This window comes from Elaeis guineensis, chromosome 1, assembly GCF_000442705.2.
Source record: "Elaeis guineensis isolate ETL-2024a chromosome 1, EG11, whole genome shotgun sequence".
NCBI classification, from domain to species: Eukaryota; Viridiplantae; Streptophyta; class Magnoliopsida; order Arecales; family Arecaceae; genus Elaeis; species Elaeis guineensis.
This window is the reverse complement of record NC_025993.2, coordinates 3,723,788-3,743,556: the sequence shown is the minus strand read 5'-3', so window position 1 is coordinate 3,743,556 and position 19,769 is coordinate 3,723,788. Positions and strand designations below refer to the sequence as shown.

Here is a 19,769-nt window from a genome sequence, read left to right as displayed (position 1 = left end):
TAAATAAATAAATAAATAAATAAATAAAACAATAAAACAATACGGACTTCTACAATCATAAAATCTATGAATGCATCGTTAGACTAATGATGACAACTTCAATTACATACAACCAACCAAGATGGCTGGTCAAAGATTTATATTCATAAAATTTTTATATAGATATAAAAAGGATTTCAATATTCAAACCAAATAATCTATATAGCTCTGATATTATGATAATAAATTTTATACGATAATAAAACTTACATGAAGAAGTTACCAATATCATTTGTGATCTTTGGAATCAGTCTACCTACAATCACAAAAAAAAATTGAACTCAATGTGCTCTTCATTATCTCTAAGTAGCATTTTGATTTGCCAATCTCAACTCTGAGTATTCCTAATCAGACTGAGTATTCCTAATCAGAATGACCTCACAAGCTCTTTCGGATAAGTTGGGAATCAAGTCTATAAGGGGTGTTTGTTTATAACATGCCTCATTCATCAGAAACAATACCTAATAGGGATGGCAATTGAATCAGATCGTAAAGGGTCGGGCCAGATGCGGGTCGAATCAGAAAATATCAAATCTATATCTAACATGTTTATTAAACAGATCAGGTTTCGAAATCTGAATCCGATCTGTTTAATATATAAGTCATCCGATTCTCCCCGTTTAACTTGTTTATTAAACGAGTAACATGTTTAACTGATCTGACTCAATCTGTTTAATCTATTTACTAAATAAATAATCTATTTAACAAAACTAATCTAGTCTGATTTGTTTAGCTTGTTTGTTTAAGAAAATTGATTGTTCTTGGGCCAATACTATTTAAATTTTGATTTGTTTAGTTTAATTTTAATAACAAACTTAAATATAAACATCAAAAATAGATATAAAAAATAAGTAAACTTAAATTAATAGAGTTAAATAATAACAGTAATCAAATGATCAATATAATATAAAAAATAATAATTATTTTTTTATAGAAAGCTGCCAAGATTAATAAATACAATAGCCTGAAAAGATCTGGTACTAAGAACTAGATATCCATCGTACAATATTACATAAAATTTAAATAGAAAATTAAATATAGAAAAAATCTAAACCATCCTAAATTGAACAAAAATAACTAGCTAGAAATAATTTTTGATTGATTTTTTAGAAAGAACTCATCTTGGTTTCTATATGAAAATTTTATATTTTAGTAATATTCAATTGAGTACAAAATATTGATAGAGAAAGAGTGAAGAATTCAAATATATCCTACAACTTCAAATATATGGAAATACTTATCCAAATTCTTATCCATCTCAAGAATGACAATAATATTGCTACATATGAAAATCATTAGAATAACAAAGAACGGAAAAGAAAGACCCATGTATATCTAGAAGAGGAAGATGAGGCTTAGATCCGATAATTAATCTACAACTAAATTAAAATGACGATAATCGATTACCTATACAAGAAGGCTGTCCAAGATTGTTACTGCTAGAAATAGCTGAATCATCAAACATATATCGAAAAATCATTATAGTCTCCATATATAAATCTTAAAGCAATCTCAAAATTGCTTAAAATCTAAACAAGTACCTAAAAATTCAAACAAAGACAACATAACAACATCCATTATTCTTAGTCAAACAAAAATTAAAAAGAAGTTCCAAATAAAATATAATATAACAAGATATCAGTGACGATCGTTAGGGAAAAAAAAAGCATGAGCCATTAAAATAAGAAAAAAAAAAATCCTAGATCTCGAGTGACCGAGGTGCCAAGCAATACAAATTTCCTTAGCAATGGCTGTTGGAGAGGAAAAGAAGAAATAAAATGGCATAGATTTGGGCTCCCTTAGTGATAGTCGAGTGCTGATGAGTACAGCTTCTTCCTCTCAAGGACCAATGATGAAGGAGGATCGAAGAAGGAAATCAAAGGAGGAAACCGAAGGAGGTTTGGCTTCACAGTTCGCCCAGCTGCTATTAGGAAGAAAGCTGGAAGCACTGGCCACCAAAAGAGTGAAGGACCTCCAGCCGCCATTGGAAAATGGAAAGAAAGCTAGAAGCACTGGTCATCGAAGGAGGAGTAGAGGACTGAAGAAGGAAACCCAAAAACCCTAGATCTAGAAGTCGGATCGAAGGTGGAAAGAGAGTAAGAGCCTTTTATACTCAAGATGGGACCGAAGGGCGAAGGATCAACGGCAACGGTCAGTTTAAATTGTTTAATACTTTAAGCCATAGTATTGCGAGTTTATGGGTTACAACTCGATCCAAACTGACCTATCATAATCCATTTATTAAATGGGTTAAATGGATCAACTGTTTAAAATTTGAATTCGATTCGATTATTAAACATATTAAATAGGTTAACTTTTTACGATCTGTACTCATTTGGCAGGTCGTATCGATTTTTGCTACTCCTAATATCTAAATATTGAGATAGACATTATCCATAATGATTACGTAGAGTTTGACTTTAACACAATAACAATCAAATATATCTATATTATTTTATTGAAAGTTTATCTTTAATTAGAGTCTAGATTAAATTAAAATACGTAAACAAATCCTAATGCATGCTAGTATGGATCATATCTGGATAAATTTAATCAGATTAAATTCCAACATACAATCCTAGCAATGCAACTACTAAAAGAAACATTCGTCCACACCACAAGTGGGCTAAAAATTTTGCTTGGGACCAACATAACTTTGGAACAAATTCTCATTCCGAACTATTCTTTCTTTTTTAAAGAAGTCCATTACGAACTTGATTACATTCTCGGATGCCTGATCTGATTCATATAAGGGGGCAAAAAAAAAAAAAAACCTCCAAGAAAATCTAATTTCTTAAATGGGGCAATGTACTACAATCATGGTGGCATGGTCAAGATGAGCCGGATTGAGTCAAAACATAAACGTTGCTAAATTTGACTTGTAATGCATAAATTTTATGTATCCTAACTGAAAACCTGAAAAACCGGTCCATGGACAGAGTTTGTAGGCTTAATCCCACCCAATAAACTCATGTCATACGTTTTACGTGATCCAACCCAACGCAACCAAACCAAACCCAATTCACTGCAGCTCAAACCATCATGACTTGACTTGTTGTAGATTCTATATCAGTGTGCTACCCTTGAAATACTTGAATGACAAGTGGTCAAGTCAGCTAAAGATGGGGTTAGCTAGTAACGAAAGCTTCAATATATTTTGCAATAGTAGACCAAAGTGACCCAATCGGGATTTTCTTGACCCGTGATAGGTCGAACTGCTTGACCCAATTCCAACCCAAATTAAAAATATCTATACAATACAACGAACGAGAGTCGGACGCCACTTGCGAGCTGGGTTTGGTGTATTTTCAGCGGCAGCCTTTTGTTTTTCTTCAAACTCCTCTCGAGCCCTAAGCGAGCGCCCACCTCCTCGCCGCCACCGTCTGGCAGAGCCGTCGTGAATGCCCACCTCTTCCCTACTCTCCTAGCCGTCACCCCCCGCTGGTCTCTGTCGTCGCCTTCTTCTCTCCAATCTTTCTCAGGTGCGTTCTTTCCCACAGATTTCTTTAACGCTGACCTCCTGTTTGCTCTCCTCGCCGCCACCTCCGACCGGCCTCCGCCGTCATCTGCCTCCGCTTCCCCATCTCCGAAAAAGCAAAAAAAAAAAAAAAAAAATCAAATCTATGCGGGAAAAGGTTTTGCTTTTTAATTTTCCCACCTTTCTTTTGTTTTCGTTGATTTTTTCTATATTCTTCTTTGTTTTCGTTGTTTTTCGTTAGCGTGGGATTGTTTGAATGGGAAGTAGAGAAGTTTAGATCCGTGAGTGGGAGACTTGGAGCGGCCAATGGCTAAAGTGGTTTTTTCAGTGTGGATTTGTGAAAATTATGTGAACTGACTCTGTGGGATTTGTCTACACATTCTGTGTGAGAACGTTACATAATTTATAAATATAAATCAATGAATTTATCTGTCTGAACAAACAAACCTTATGAATTTAATAATAAAACTATATGGCAATAACATATTAGAGAAAATTGAAAAAATTAATATGTAAGAATATATATATATATATATATATATATATATATATATATATATATATTATTATTATTATTATTATTATTATTATTATTATTATTATTATTATTATTATTATTATTATTATGACATTAAACAATCTTCAATAGAAACGAGCTGATATTCATCCTCTAAACGTCTTCCGTTTTGGTGGATGGAGGGCTAAGATTGTTCACTATTTAAACCCTCTTCTCCTAGCTTGAGAGAGCGGCTAATTCTACCGCTGCAGGACCGTGGGCACCAGTCTTTTTCCGGTTGCAGTCCTTCGCAACGAAACCCTAGATCACTTTTGGGTCTCTCCTGGCTTCATCCCTTCTCTTCAAGCGGCTCCTTCAAAGGCCCGCCCTTTTCCGATCCAGGTTTCCACTCCCGACTCTCTCCAGGTTAGGATTGAATCCCAATCTCCATCCAATCTCTTTGTTTGGACGCTCTCCTATTTGTTTCCATGCTTTTCTGTAGGAAAATATTTGATTTTTATTGGTTTTCTCAATCCGAAGCTTGTTTGCGAGCCTGATCTTTTGATTTTGAGGGAAAGCATTATTATGGCTGGGTCTTATTGTATTTGTCAGGCTATTGTAATGTTTTAGATTCTCTTGATGTTTTCCTTTGGTTGAAATTTCTTGTAGATTATCGGTAGCTGTTCAAGGCTCGGGACAAAAGGTTGTATTTTTGCTCGAATTTTAGTATTATTAGGGTTGGCTGGAATATGGTGGCTGTAAGCAAAGCTAGAGTGATCACTTTATGTGCTATTGCTGATGATTTTATATTATGTTGCTTGAAGTTTCTTTACTTTCTTTTTTTTTTTTTTTTTTTTGATGATATAAGTTTTCTCCCTTTTTCGTCACAGTTGTAATGAAAAATAATAGAGACATAGAGTGGATAATCTGAAAAAAAAATCGATTTTGAGATATTCTTTTGAGTTTCTTGTTGTTTGTGTCTTGACTGATCCTTTTTTTTCCGTTACTGTTTAAAGAAGCTCTTGATTTTGATACCCAGTATCAATTATTGGATTGAATTATTCGAATATGATCGCAAAAAATATCTGAATTCTTGCAATACTATAACAGAGAAATGGCCTCAAACACTGAGGGAGGTAGGAGCTTTTCTAGGAGAGACCAACTGCTTAGGATACAGTCAGAAGTCCAAAAACAATGGGAAGAACACAAAGTCTTCGAGGCCAACCCTGGAAGCAAGCCTCCTGGGCCCGACGAGAAGTTCTTTGGCAACTTTCCGTACCCATACATGAATGGCTTGCTTCATTTGGGCCATGCCTTCACAGTGTCCAAGCTAGAGTTTGCTGCTGCATACCACCGTCTGCGTGGTTGTAATGTTCTCCTGCCCTTTGCATTCCATTGCACCGGGATGCCTATCAAGGCCTCAGCAGATAAGCTTGCACGAGAGGTTCAGCAGTTTGGAAATCCACCTGTGTTTTCTTCCACAGAGGAGGATTCTACTACTGAAGCTGTTGAAGAGAGCGAACCTGAAGACAGTAGTGTGGTTGCCCCCAATAAATTTAAGAGCAAAAGGTCCAAGGCTGTTGCCAAATCTGGTGGAAATAAGTCACAATGGGAGATAATGAGAAGCTTTGGTCTATCGGACAGTGATATTGCAAAATTCCAAGACCCATATCACTGGTTGACTTATTTTCCACCTTTGGCAAAAGAGGATCTCAAGGCTTTTGGATTGGGCTGTGACTGGAGACGCTCTTTTATAACTACAGACATGAATCCTTTCTATGATTCCTTTGTTAGATGGCAGATGAGGAAGTTGAAGGGCATGGGGAAGATTGTGAAGGATATGAGGTACACAATTTACTCTCCGTTGGATGGCCAGCCATGTGCTGATCATGATAGAGCCTCTGGTGAAGGTGTTCAGCCACAAGAGTATGTTTTAATCAAAATGGAGATAACCCCACCTTTCCCTCCGCAGTTGAAGGTCTTGGAAGGTAGAAAAGTTTACTTGGCAGCTGCTACTTTGAGACCTGAGACAATGTATGGGCAAACAAACTGTTGGGTACTGCCAGATGGGAAGTATGGAGCATATGAGATTAATGAGACTGATGTTTTCATTATTACCCAGAGGGCTGCACTTAACCTGGCTTATCAGAAACTATCAAGGGTTCCAGAGAAGCCAACTTGTTTGCTTGAGCTGACAGGTCATGATCTCATTGGTTTGTCTTTAAAGTCTCCTCTCGCTTTCAACGAAACCATATACTCACTTCCCATGCTTACTATCTTAACCGACAAGGGAACAGGAATTGTGACCAGTGTGCCCAGTGACTCACCTGATGACTATATGGCATTGCAAGATTTGAAATCAAAACCAGCTTTGAGATCAAAATTTGGGGTTAAGGATGAATGGGTCATGCCTTTTCAGGTCATACCGATCATTAATATTCCAGAGTTTGGAGATGTATCTGCAGAGAAAGTCTGTACTGATCTGAAGATCAAGAGCCAGAATGATAAAGATAAGCTTGCAGAGGCGAAAAGGTTGACATATTTGAAAGGCTTTACTGATGGTACAATGCTGGTGGGGGAGTTTAAAGGGAAGAAAGTTCAAGAAGCAAAGCCTTTGATAAGGAATGACCTTCTGGGGACCGGACAAGCGGTAATGTATAGTGAGCCTGAGAAGAAAGTTATGTCAAGATCAGGTGATGAGTGTGTCGTGGCACTTACAGATCAGTGGTATATTACTTATGGTGAGACAGAGTGGAAGGAAAAATCAGAGGACTGTTTGGCCAGCATGATGCTCTATAGTGAAGAGACACGGCACGGTTTTGAGCACACATTGAGCTGGCTGAACCAGTGGGCATGTTCAAGGTCATTTGGACTTGGTACCCATATTCCATGGGATGAGCAGTTTCTTGTTGAATCACTTTCTGACTCAACCCTATACATGGCATACTACACCATTGCTCACCTTTTGCAAAATGGTGATATGTATGGATTAGATACTTCTTCAGTAAAGCCAGAACAGATGACAGATGAAGTATGGGACTATGTCTTTGGTCTAGGGCCAGTCCCCAAAACAGACATCCCTGCATCTCTCCTTAAGAAAATGAAGGATGAGTTTGAATATTGGTATCCATTCGATCTCCGTGTATCTGGCAAGGATCTGATACAAAACCACCTTACATTTTGCATCTATAACCACACTGCTCTTCTGCCAAAAGAGCAGTGGCCCCGTGGTTTCCGATGCAATGGGCATCTTATGCTGAATTCAGAGAAGATGTCCAAATCCACAGGGAACTTTAGAACCCTTCGCCAGGCCATAGAGGAATTCTCCTCTGATGCCACCAGATTTTCTCTTGCAGATGCTGGGGATGGAATGGATGATGCAAATTTTGTCTTTGAAACAGCAAATTCTGCAATTTTGAGGCTTACCAAGGAAATTGCTTGGATGGAAGAAGTTTTGGTTTCTGAGTCATGTTTGCGAGCTGGCCCCCCAACTACTTATGCCGACCGTGTATTTGCAAATGAAATAAACATAGCCATTAAAACAGCTGAACAGCACTATAATGATTTCATGTTTAGGGATGCTCTCAAGGTAGGATTTTATGACCTTCAGGCTGCCAGAGATGAATATAGGTTTTCGTGTGGGGCAGGAGGAATGAACCGTGACTTGTTGTGGAGGTTTATGGATGTTCAGACAAGACTTATAACTCCTATTTGCCCGCACTATGCCGAGCATGTATGGAAGAATATCTTGAAGAAGGATGGCTTTGTAGTGAATGCTGGTTGGCCCATGGCAGATGCCCCTGATCTTCTTCTCAGAAGAGCGAACAAATATCTGCAGGATTCAATAGCGTTGATGAGAAAGTTGCTTCAGAAGCAAGTATCTGGCCCTAAGAAGGCTAAAAAGGGTGCTCCTGTTACTCCAGCAGAGGAAAACAAGTTCACAGTAGGTCTTATATATGTGAGCGAGCAATATGATGGTTGGAAAGAAGAATGCCTTAGGATACTTCAAACAAAATTTGACAGTGCTAAAGGTTCCTTTGCACCTGATCAGGAAATACTTGAAGCGTTAAAAGGAAGCGCTGTGGGGCAGGATGCAAACTTTAAGAACATACTGAAACTCTGCATGCCTTTCCTGAAGTTTAAGAAGGATGAGGTACGCTTGGTTGGTCTTCAGGCTCTGGATTTGAAGCTGCCATTTGGTGAAATAGAGGTTCTTCAGGAGAACTCCGATTTGATAAAGCGGCAACTGGGTCTTGAGCATGTTGAAGTTTTGTCTGCTTCTGATGATGCTGCTCGTAGTAAAGCTGGCCCACATATCTCATTGCTAACTCAGAATCCCCCTTCACCTGGTAATCCTGTTGCTGTCTTCTTAAGCAAGTCAGAATTTTCTACAGTTGGTTCTCAGAATGGAGCTTAAATATCAACCGAAGCAAGAAACTTATTACTTGGAGACTGTTGGAGGTTTGATTTTTATCTATTTACTGTTTTGGTTTTAGAGGATTTGTAGCTTGGATCTAGCTACCTATGTTATAAAAAACAATTTTTTATATGTCTCAATGTGTGAACTGCTTTGACTTTCTTGATAAATGAACTTCTTGTTTATTATTTTCTTTTCTATCCATGATTAATGTTCTGGATATTTTCTACATACAATCTGCAGGGTATCCTTTTATTCTTTTGCACTTTAGTTAACCTTGTACATTAATTTTTTTTTTTTAATGTTCGATTATGCTGATTTTTCAAGTTATTCAACAAGTTATATTTTTAATTTGAGTATTACTTGCTTGATATGAAGATTTGGGGCAATAATTTTTCCATCTGGATGATGAAAACAAAGAAATAGAGTGATGAGTGGTCTAGAACAAGAAAGAATGTTGAAGCTAAGGAGATTTGTGATAGGGTGGAGCTTTAAGTCTTTTTTTTTTTCTTTTTGCCCTTTTTGGGTGCCTGTGCTAATGAAGAACACGAAGGGAAAAGCAGATGGCACCAATCAGGCTGTTTGTTTTAGTTCTTATTTTATGGTTGAGGCCTGAGTGTCCTGCTAGAATAAGTGCCTCAAGCATGCCTATCCCTGTGTAAAGTCCAAGACTTTTGCATGGAGTGCACATGAAACCACACAAAAATAGGGTTGGCCTTTGGTGAGCATATGCTCATGTATCATGGAGTTTTTCATGGAGTCAATGCTGCAATTTTTTTCATAGGAATTGGGCATTGTATGATGTGCACACAGGAAGAAGGAACATGGGATATGAAGATGTTCACCTATTTTGTGCCTTTTTTGATAGTTAAGAAGAAATTTATCTCACCTGGTGCATGATGGTCACTGTAGTATATTTACTTGTTGCTGGTAGGACGGTGCCAGGTCCCTTCTCTTTTCAACTGCTGAGCGATATTTAGGCTTTTGATTGCTGGGATATTCATCTTGAGCAAAAGACTTCCTAAGGCACCAAGATAGCCACCTTTGCACCCACTTATACTATGTTTTCTACGTCAGTCTAATTCATTGTCCTTTTTTAGCCTTCAATATTTTCTTTTTTCTTCTAACATCTTTTGGATGATGTATAAAGATTTAGATGAAAGCATATAATCTCAGTATATGATACCAAAATTGTGGCATTTTGTTTTACCAAATCCCTTCTAGGTCTATTTTCACATCTTCCTGATAGAAGTATTCTCCAGATTCCATGTGAAAAGCCTTTTGCACCTATTCTCATAATATTCTTCTCATATGGTTACCTTTTCGGAATCATTTCAACCAGTATTTTTATTTTTCCTTTTCGTGAGAGAGATGTGGGATGTAGGTATGATGATCATTTGCTTAGAAAAACTGATACTTTCTATAATTCTATATTATTAGCTAGTTCAAATATCATCAAAAATTTGGTTGTTACAGGTGATGAGTATTAGGCATCTACGTGCATTAAGTCTAGAACATGACGGCAATTGGAGGGTAACTCAGCGTCGTTTGATGGGTTTTATGTTGGAACTCAACGGGTGGTGATTTTGTATCCTTGAGCCATTGTAGCATGGGGATTCTTTTGAAATTTCAATTAAGTGGGTGTTGATTCACAGTCGGAAGTAGAATCGAAATGGATTGGAATGAAAATCAAAATATCAATATCTTTTGATGTATTTAATTCGTGGTTAGAATTGAAATCAGGATAGAGTTTGAATATTAAAAGAGAGTAGGCATTGGGCTTTGGGGGATTGAGGTATTTTTATTTTTTTTTGAAATCGAAATGACAATATGTCTCCTCCTAGTCTAACTGTCTAATGGCAAGAATGAGAGTCATTCTTTTATGTTCTAGAGCCCAATTTTTTTCAACTAAATATATTTTAAATTTTTCGAGAGTCAGCATGTCAATATAAATTTTAGAGTTGTGTGTTGTCCAGATTAAGAGATTTCAAGAACTTATTTTATCTCCATCACTAAATTGAAGAAGAAAAAAGTTTTTAGGCCCAATCTTAGAAAAATTATATCCTACATCACATACACCAGATGGTAGGGCACCACATCTATCACTTTATATCATTTTTGTAGGCTAATCACTAAGTACATGATAAATGGAGTACATAGGAATGAAGTGAGATGGTTGGTATGGTGACCATTAGGACTGTTCATAATTCGGTTTCACATCGAAAATCAGTTCGAATCGAATCAAAAAATCGAACAGAAATTGAATCGAATATAGTTCGATTCGGTTTTCGATTTTCTTATATTCGATTCGGTTTTTTATTTTCATTTTCAAGAATTTTGATTTTCGATTCGGTTCGGTTAAAAATCAAAAAATTTAAAAATCAAACGAAAAATTGAAATTATAATTTAAATTTATATTGTTTACCATGTTGAGAATTTATTGGTTATATAGATGGATGATTGGATATCTAGATTTGATCTATTATTAAAATTTACTGTAATATTTAATTACTTATTTGTATTGTAGATAATGTGATTTTTGATATGTTATATTTTATTTATTATCGATTTATTATTTATTAATTATCAATGTATCATTATTTATCAATTATTAATTTTTAATTTAAAAATTATAAATTCAATGTATTCTGAATTTAATTAAATGCCATGTAACAAACCAATGAATTCACAATAATTGTTTGAATATGTTGTATCAAAAATAAATAATTATAAATTAAAAAAATAAAAAAAATAAATAATCGAATCGATTTAAATCAAAATTTTTTGTTCGATTTCGATTTGAATTTTTTTTTTATATAGATCGATTTTTAATTTTTAATTTTTTAATTTTTAATTTTTAAATTTAATTGATTCAGATCGGATCGGATCTATCAAGATCGAATGAACTAACGGCCCCAGTGATCATCATGTGGTGGATACGGTACAGGATATAATTTCTCATGTTGGGAGGGTGCTTGGCACCGCAACATGCCATGCGAGCATGGAGCTTTTCTTGGTAAATTGTTTGGAGCCATACCATTACCTGTAGCCATACCATCCCCAACAAAATATTCGTAGACTGGTACCGCAGAGGATCCGCGCTCACATATTTGAGCATATTCGAGGTTCTAAAAGGGTCACGGCCTCCGCATACCCATGCTTCTCCAATCTGGAGCCCCGCTTCTCTGGATTAATTCGGGTAGGATGGCATGGACCCCACTGTTTGGCCTATCCATATTTAATATCTACCATTCAAGGTTGCAAAACCTGCGCCACGGCTTTTGGCGTGTTGCGACGTTCCCCACGGGGCAAAAAGATTCAGAGAAGGCCAAATACCAGTTCGGAGAGAGGGGTTGCCAACTGGTTCAATTGATAAGATCATCCTAATTTTGTTGCTGTCAATATATTATTATAAAAGTTATTATTGACTTGTTATAAAGAGACATAACAGATTGATTATAATAGCCAAAAAAACACATTATTTAACCCAGTTAGGACTCCTCATTGTATATTTGTATTTATTGCATTGATACCAAAATAATATTTTATTTTGTAAATATTGTAAAGTATATGACAACAGCTGCCATTCTTGATATAATATCAATCGTTTAAAGTAATGTTATAGGACTCCTATTTTGTGCATATTTAAATAATTTTCTTGCAAGCTAATGTACTTGGGTCGGTGCAGGTCATAGGATCTGCTACCATTCCTGAGATTTGTGAGTCGTGAACTTCTCATGTGCGCATTAATGGCCCGAAGCTTCTTTCATTGTTTTCATTGGAGTTGTAATATGATACCTGTTATATTTTTGAGCATACGAATACAGATTATATATTGGTGTGGCTCACGAGAAGTGTTGATGCATTTATTGACACTTCCATGATCCATATCTATATTTTTGCACTATCAATGAAGCAAACTCTCAGCCTTAAATCCACTTTCCTAAACATGTCTTCTCGTCTCTTTTTTTTTTTTGGTAACAACACATCTCCTCAATAGCATGTCAAGCATTAATATACATTCATGCCTCTATTTCTCATAAAGCAAATTCCTAGAGAACAAATCCAATCTTTTAATTATATTGTTTCTATCCATTGAAGTAAATATTAATTAGTATAAATGCCTAGTGCGATAAAAGATAATAAAAAAGTAATATTTTTAAAATCGAATTAGATAGTGAACCATCAAGTTATCCAATTCTTGGGTTGACCAGTCTAATCGATCTGATTGGCCAATTTAATTGCCCTCATCTCACATGCTCGAAAAGCATCCTTCCTCACTCTTCACGCATGGTTGGTGCACGTCAGTTTGATTGATCCACCAATGCCGTTGTATATCTCACATGTCCCTCCCCACTATCACATGCAGTACTATTCTCCCCTCTCTGCCCCTCATGTCCACTCCTTACTCCTTTATTACTCTCAAGTGCTTCTTATGCTCCCCCACTATCCACCTCATGCATTGTCTCCACTCTTTTGGTGCTGCAATCACCATCTCCCTGTTGGGTTCTCTTTAAGAAGTTTAGAGGAGAGGGAGCTGGCCAGAGTCGAGAAAAGAGGAGAGAAGGGAGTGGTCAATAGAGCAGGCTTGTTTAGTCCTTGTAGGGTGGAAGGGACGAAGGAGGGAGGGCTAGCGATGAAGTGGTGGATAGTAGTGGTGTTGTCGAGAATGGTAGTGCAGCAAATGAGAAAGGACCCAATATAGATAACCTTGAGGTGAGTACCATGAGTGGTGGTGGTGGCACTAAAGAAGGCAGAAAGGGAGGCTTCGATGAGGAAGTGATTAGAGGGAGAGCAGGGTAAGGAGGGAGAGGGGAGGGGTTGGGTTAAAGAATAACTTGGAGGATGATAGAGCAAGGGAAGGATATTGTTAGGGGGGAGGTGTTGATGTAAAACTTGTGAGCACCTCCTATCTCATCAAAGAGCTTCTTTTGCATCAACTCTAGCAATGACATAGATAACGATGATGATGACAGCTCCATCTTCCCCACCACCAAAGGCCTTGAGCACCACAAAACCCTAGAGACTAGGTGTGAGAGAAGCTAAGGTTTGGAGAAACTCTCGAGGGCAAAGTTGGGAGGCACTAGATTCCAGTGATGAAGGAGAGAGGGAGAGATTTAGGACGAGGATGGGAGTGGTGAAATTAGCATTAGGGTTAAGGAGATAGATGAGGCATGCAAGACTCATGGGTGAAATTAGAATGCTTGAAAAGGCCCTCCAAGATGAACACATGCCATGAGCTCAAAAAAAAAAAATTAAACCCATGAGAATCGGATCAAATTCAGTCGATCTGATTGGTTCATCCGATTCATCCTATTTGACCAAGTTTTGATTATTTTTAAAGTATTTTCATATTATTTTGGATAGATAACCGGTTTCCAATTCAATCAGTCAAATCGGTCAGTTTAGTCCAATTTTACAAACATTGCCCGAAGTTAAGGATGACCTCACTAACTTGAGAGCATAATATGAATCTTCTTCTCCCAAGCTTTGATCAAAAACAAAATAAAGGTGAAGTCTTTCAATCCTTAAATTCTTGAGATGATATATGTTATCGTTCATTGTACACATGCAATTGCAAGCAATAGAGTATAGTCTTGTTGAATGCATTATAATGGCATTGACTATAATTCTATTGCCACATCCTTCTTCAAAAACGACAAAACATTATATTTTAATATACTTTAAAAATTTTTGATACCTAAAATAATCACTTTTTAAAGTTGATAAATGTGATCAAATAATATAATATAACTATTAAGAACAAGCATTTTACACTGTAAATGAAAATGCTTTCTATCATTGGAAAAAAAGAAGATGCTCTGAAAGTTTGTTTTGGTTGGGGATAATTTGGTATGAAAAAATGAATCCCATATCAAATTATAATATTTAGTATAAAAAATGAAATAAAAAAATGATAAAAAAATTGATGGGCCCTATGTTTAAGAGAGAATGTAAAACAAATACTATGAGAGGTTGGTATTTAGAAAATTTCTAAATGATGATAATCTATACCTGACAGAAATATCTTCAATAAAGCTACATATGTAATTATTAAATTTGTTTTAATGTCTATCCAAATTTATTCAATAAAGAGCTTTTGTAAAAAAATTAAGATGAAGATAGCATTATGCAAAGAGTTATGTGATTATATTCATTATATAAAAATTAATTGAAAATGATAATGCTATCCTAGTATTAAAAAATTATACAGACACCTCTTTAAGTTTATCTCAATTTTACTTACACCCCTTCAAATTTAAAATATCTCAATTAAACCTTTCAAATTATCGAAGTGTATTAATGTGCCCCTTCCGTCCATTTAAGTGATAACATCATTATATTATCCTTCGAAAAGATGAAAATGCCCATCCCTCCTTTCAAAATCTATTACAATGCTGACCCTCCCTTTTTCAACATCCGTCATTTTGCATCCGTTGCTTTCGACGATTGTTCTTCGACAAGATTTCGATGATGACCTCCATCCCACTCTCCATTTTGGCTGAGCAGTGTCTCCTCCCTTGTGCACGAGCGTGATAGCCTCTTGAATACCTTATTTTTATCTGTGGATGAGCCTTATATCTTCTTTTGCCGATAATACATCTTTTAACAATATATTTTTCATATAAAATTTTGATTATGGTGATTATTCTATTGATGTATGTCTCTTTAGTGGCCAACCGATAGTTTTAGGATTTTATGGTTGTAAACCGATACTTTTAGGATTTTTTTCTTTGATTTTTGTGGTCCCTTTGTCCTCATATATTTTGTGGTCCTATTTTTGATATACGTGAGCATGACAGATAGGATCCACAGGAAGCCTTCTACAGTCAAATATCATTCTCTTTTTAGAAATGTTTCAGTTTAGCCAAGCAGTAATTTTTAGTGTCCTATATCTCTTGTTCATTGTGTAGGGATAGACTCTGATTAACTTAGTATTTTTTAGTGTCCTTTATCTTTTGTACATGTCCATATAATTGTTATATCAGATTAACCCAATTATTAAGAAAAAGATCAGATTCTCTTCTGGCATACCTCTCATGGACTTTGACTTATTTAATTGACAAATGTAATCAGCCAATGAAACTAATTATGACCCTCATAACATATTTTTAGTATTCTATGTCTCTTATTCATTGTGCAGAGATAGACTCTAACTTATTTACTGTACAAATTCATTATAGTAGATCTTTTAAATACCATCTAACCTACCATTACAGTCAGGATAGTAGTCGATACTTTGATAATTGTGATAAAGACAGATTTAGTATCACAGAGATAGAGAACATGATGAGCTAGTTAGGATACACAAATTGTAACCATTTTTATTACCTAATGCCATGACAGACATTACAAAATGGCTTGAGGAAATTAAGATGTCATGCCGACATATTGGAGATGTTAGGTTCAATGCGAGGTGCTGATATGGTTGAGGTATATGTTGAGCACCAAGCAAATGCTGGTGATGTTCCTTTATCTGAAACAGACAAACAAAGCTTGTTGGTGTGTATGGCAGTCATAGGAGAGCAGATGCCCACTAAAAAGATACAATGCATCAACACCAAGAACTTGGGTAAAGAGATTGGTAATGAAAAAGGTAAGTGGCTTTAGGTTTAAACTTGATAAGAAATTGAAAGGGATTGAAGCTGTCACTTCAAATCCTACGGTTGCCTGTAAAAGCAGCAGTGATGAATCACTTAGTCAGCTAAGTGATTCGGATGACGATGATCTTTTCGATGATTATGTAAATAGAGATGTACTTGAGGAGGAGTTGAGATCTTGGGCACATCATTCTCTACCTCATGAGGGAGTTGATTTTTTTGGAGAGGAGCAGCCTACTGGTAGGAAATCAAATAGTAGTAGCAGCTCCCATCTCTGTAGCTTGAGCAATGATAGTGATTCAGATGCTGGTATTCGAGGTTCTGAATATCCTGAATTCAATGAACCCACAAATGTTAAGAGAAATATAAAACTTTCAGTTAGAATGACTTTTAAGAATGTCACACAGTTTAAGAAAGTGCTGTGGCTTTATAGCATATAGGAGGATTTTGATCATGTGTTCAAGAAGAATGAGGCCTATCGGATAACTGCTGTATGCAAGCTCGTATGTAGGTGGAAGATTCATACTTTTTCTGTACAGAGCGAGCTTACCTATCAAATAAAGATATTCCAACCTGTATATAACTGTAGATGGCAATTTGAAAATCACAATGTCACATCCACCTTTCTAACAGAGAAGTATTTTGATGAGATTAGAAGTGACACAAAATGGAGTGTCAAGGGCTCTCGAGAGCAAGTTAGGAGAGATATAAAGATTTCTATTTTCATAGCACAGTGTTATAGGGCCAAAAGTAGAGCATTGGAGATTATTTAGGACAGCCACAGGGAGCAGTATGCCCATTTGTGGAAATACTGTCAGATAATCCGACAAACTAATCCTGAGAGCATGATGTTGTTGGATGTTAGTAGGTCGATGAGAGTAGCCAGCCCATTTTTAGAAGGTTATACTGTTGTCTTGCAGCATACAAGCAGGGCTTTATCAAAGGTTGCAGATCTATCATTGGTTTGGACAGTTGCCACTTGAAGGGCTCTTTTGGAGGACAGCTCCTAGCTGCAGTGGGGAAGGATAGAAATGAAAATATTTTTTCTGTTGCATGGGCTGTTGTAGAGACCGAGATGAAAGAATGGAGTTGGTTTTTAACTTACTATAGGATATTAGTCCATTAGAAGAGCATGGATGGATCTTTATGTCTGACAGACAGAAGGTTTATTTATCTTATTAAAAAACTTGTTCAATTCTCTTAATACACTTGATTTTATACGTAATTTATTTTTTTCAATTCTTTTATTGGGTCCTGTGGAGACCTTCAAGAGTGTTATTCCTACTGCTGATCATAGATTTTGCGTGTGACACTTGCACGTCAATTTTAAAACTGCTGGATTTAAGAGTAAGAACTATAGAGATGTCCTTTGAAAGTGTACTAGAGCAAACACACTTTCAGACTTTGAGGCTGCCATGGAGGAGCTACGATAGTTCGATGAGACAACATGGCAGTGGCTTCGACAACATCCACCAGAGCTATGGGCGAGGCATGCTTTCAGCGATAGAAGGAAGTCTAGCATGCTTTTGAACAACATATGCGAGTCATTCAACAAGTATATTATTGATGCTCGAGACAAACCTATCATCATCTTGTTGGAGACTATTTGGAGGCTATTGATACAATGATTTCAATCCAAAAGAGAATGCTTGCAGAAAATTATAAGATCCCTATGTCCTAAGATTCAAAAGAAATTGGAAAAAGCAAAGTTAGAGGCCATGGACTGCCACTGCATATGGGGAGGAGGCTACAAAATTGAAATTAAGCATCACAATGATAGATTTGTTGTTGATTTAGAGGAGAGTATATGTGGATGTAGGGTATAAGATTTAACTGGCATCCCATGCTGCCATGCTGTAATAGCTATTATGTATATTAGGAAGGAAGCAGAATATTTTGTTAGTACATGGTACACTAAAGCAACATAGGCATTGGCCTATGAACATATTATTGAGCCGGTACCAAGCATAAAATCTTGGCCAAGGACAGAATATTTCATTATATCCCCCCTTCCCTAAGGGCTCCTCCAGGTAGACCCAAGAAGGCATGAAGAAAAGAAAATGATAAGCCCAAAGATTCTAAATTTCTAATAGATATAGGAAGGGTACATCCTTAAGGTGCAAGAATTGTCAACAATGGGTCCATAACTCCAGGGCTTGCAAAGGTTCTAGGAAGGACAAGGCAAAGAAAAACCAAGATACCACTGCATTTAGTCAAACTGAGAGTCAAATTAGTAGGAAAAGAGAGAGATCACTGGTACATTTATATTTAATATTAAAATTAATAAATATTTACTTATCATTTTGTATTTTTTTATAGACCAAAGATAGTGGGAGAAGAAAGAAGACAGCAACTTCAGTGGGTACATTCTCCCAACCAGTTTCCTCCCAACCTCTGTCCTTACAGCTAGGAGCGACTTCCTCCTAGCCAGCTCCCTCCCAGCATCTGTCCTCCCAGCCAGAAGCTACTACATGTCAACCTTCTCATTCTTTCTCCCAACCAGCTCCCTTCCAGTCAGCAGTAGGTTATTTGTCTCAGACAGTAGCACCCCATTCATCTCAACCATGATATGTATCATGGCCATTTTAGATGTATCAAGGACATTTTGGTTGTATCAAGGCCATTTTAGATATATTTGGGACTTCATTGTATTTTGTATGTATTTTTGAATCCACTTGGGTGTATTTGGATTGTTCTGTCTATGCACTGATACATTGTGATTTGTCAGTCAAATTTTTTATATTTTTTGTAAAATTTTATTAAAAGTTGTGATATTTTGATGCGTGTGACAAAAAAAATTCTTATAGGTATTCTGAAACTGTATAAGATAATATATCTTTGTTCATTTTTTTTTGAAAGCAAGGGATGTATATTCAACGCTTTGATAGTATAGGGGGTGTAAGCGTAATAGCAATAAAATATCAGGGGTGTTCATCGAAACTTATAAGTATACTGTACCATTAACAATGTAGCACTTATAACAACCATCATTGCTAACAACTAGAGAAATTTTTTTTCATTTCATAAAGAATTACAAAATACAACAACCTACTCAAAATGTCCCAAAAACAAAGTACAAGACTTTTAAAACAAAATTGAGACATTCAATCGAGAACAATCAGTATATTTAAAATAGAAAATCGATTATATAAAAAAGCATAACAATCCAGCATGCTAGCATACACCAAACAGCGTAGGTGGTCCTTCTTTTGTAGCTTAGTATTTGGTCATCAAGCTTTTTGTTTCGTTGCAAAAGCTTGTTAATAATATCCATTGTCCCGAGCATTTGAAGGGAGATTATGCTAATGGAAGAACCCAGAGCCCCCATTTACTTGACAAACAATTCGAAGTTAAACATAAAGATTGGACATTGTGATAGAAAATGACAAAAATGATTGCTGTACCTCATACATTCTGCATCTAAAGAAATGCCGACCAGGATTTGCGGTGGTCCCAAAGGTTCTCAGTAGCAATCTGGTTCCACAATGACAAAAATCAATACTTTGAGAGGAGGTGTAACTGGAAGAGCTCGATTGGAAACCCTTCATTGCTTTTTTCTCTATCGGTAACCTTCTTTTTCTTTCATGAATTTTTTCTTCTCCACCTGCGGCGTACATGGCGACTCCTTCTCTACCACGGCTAGCTTGATCGAAGATCTCTCTCAGCAAGGACCATAGACTCGCTTGTTTTCCTCCTCTCTATATTTAGGGCATCCAAAATAATGGCTCACGTGAGGCA

General features: G+C 36.4%; 1 protein-coding gene across 3 annotated transcripts; it reads left to right on the top strand.

The window, feature by feature from the left end:
• The first annotated feature begins 3,310 nt into the window (after positions 1–3,310).
• On the top strand, positions 3,311–8,618 carry LOC105034513 (leucine--tRNA ligase, cytoplasmic). Of its 3 annotated transcripts, none has more exons than XM_010909708.4 (3): positions 3,311–3,521; positions 4,286–4,439; positions 5,124–8,618. In XM_010909708.4, the coding sequence occupies exon 3, from the start codon at positions 5,128–5,130 to the stop codon at positions 8,428–8,430; it is 3,303 nt and encodes a 1,100-aa protein (XP_010908010.1). In that variant the 5' UTR covers positions 3,311–3,521; positions 4,286–4,439; positions 5,124–5,127; the 3' UTR covers positions 8,431–8,618. The 3 variants fall into 3 exon arrangements, with proteins under 3 accessions (XP_010908010.1, XP_073113460.1, XP_010908019.1); XM_073257359.1 differs by having other exon boundaries at positions 3,316–3,521; positions 4,255–4,439; XM_010909717.4 differs by lacking the exon at positions 4,286–4,439 and having other exon boundaries at positions 3,316–3,521.
• The last annotated feature ends 11,151 nt before the right edge of the window (positions 8,619–19,769 follow it).

Bases quoted from the DNA above. Each gene is read 5' to 3' on its own strand.
- LOC105034513 (XM_010909708.4), top strand. From the start codon at position 5,128: ATGGCCTCAAACACTGAGGGAGGTAGGAGCTTTTCTAGGAGAGACCAA.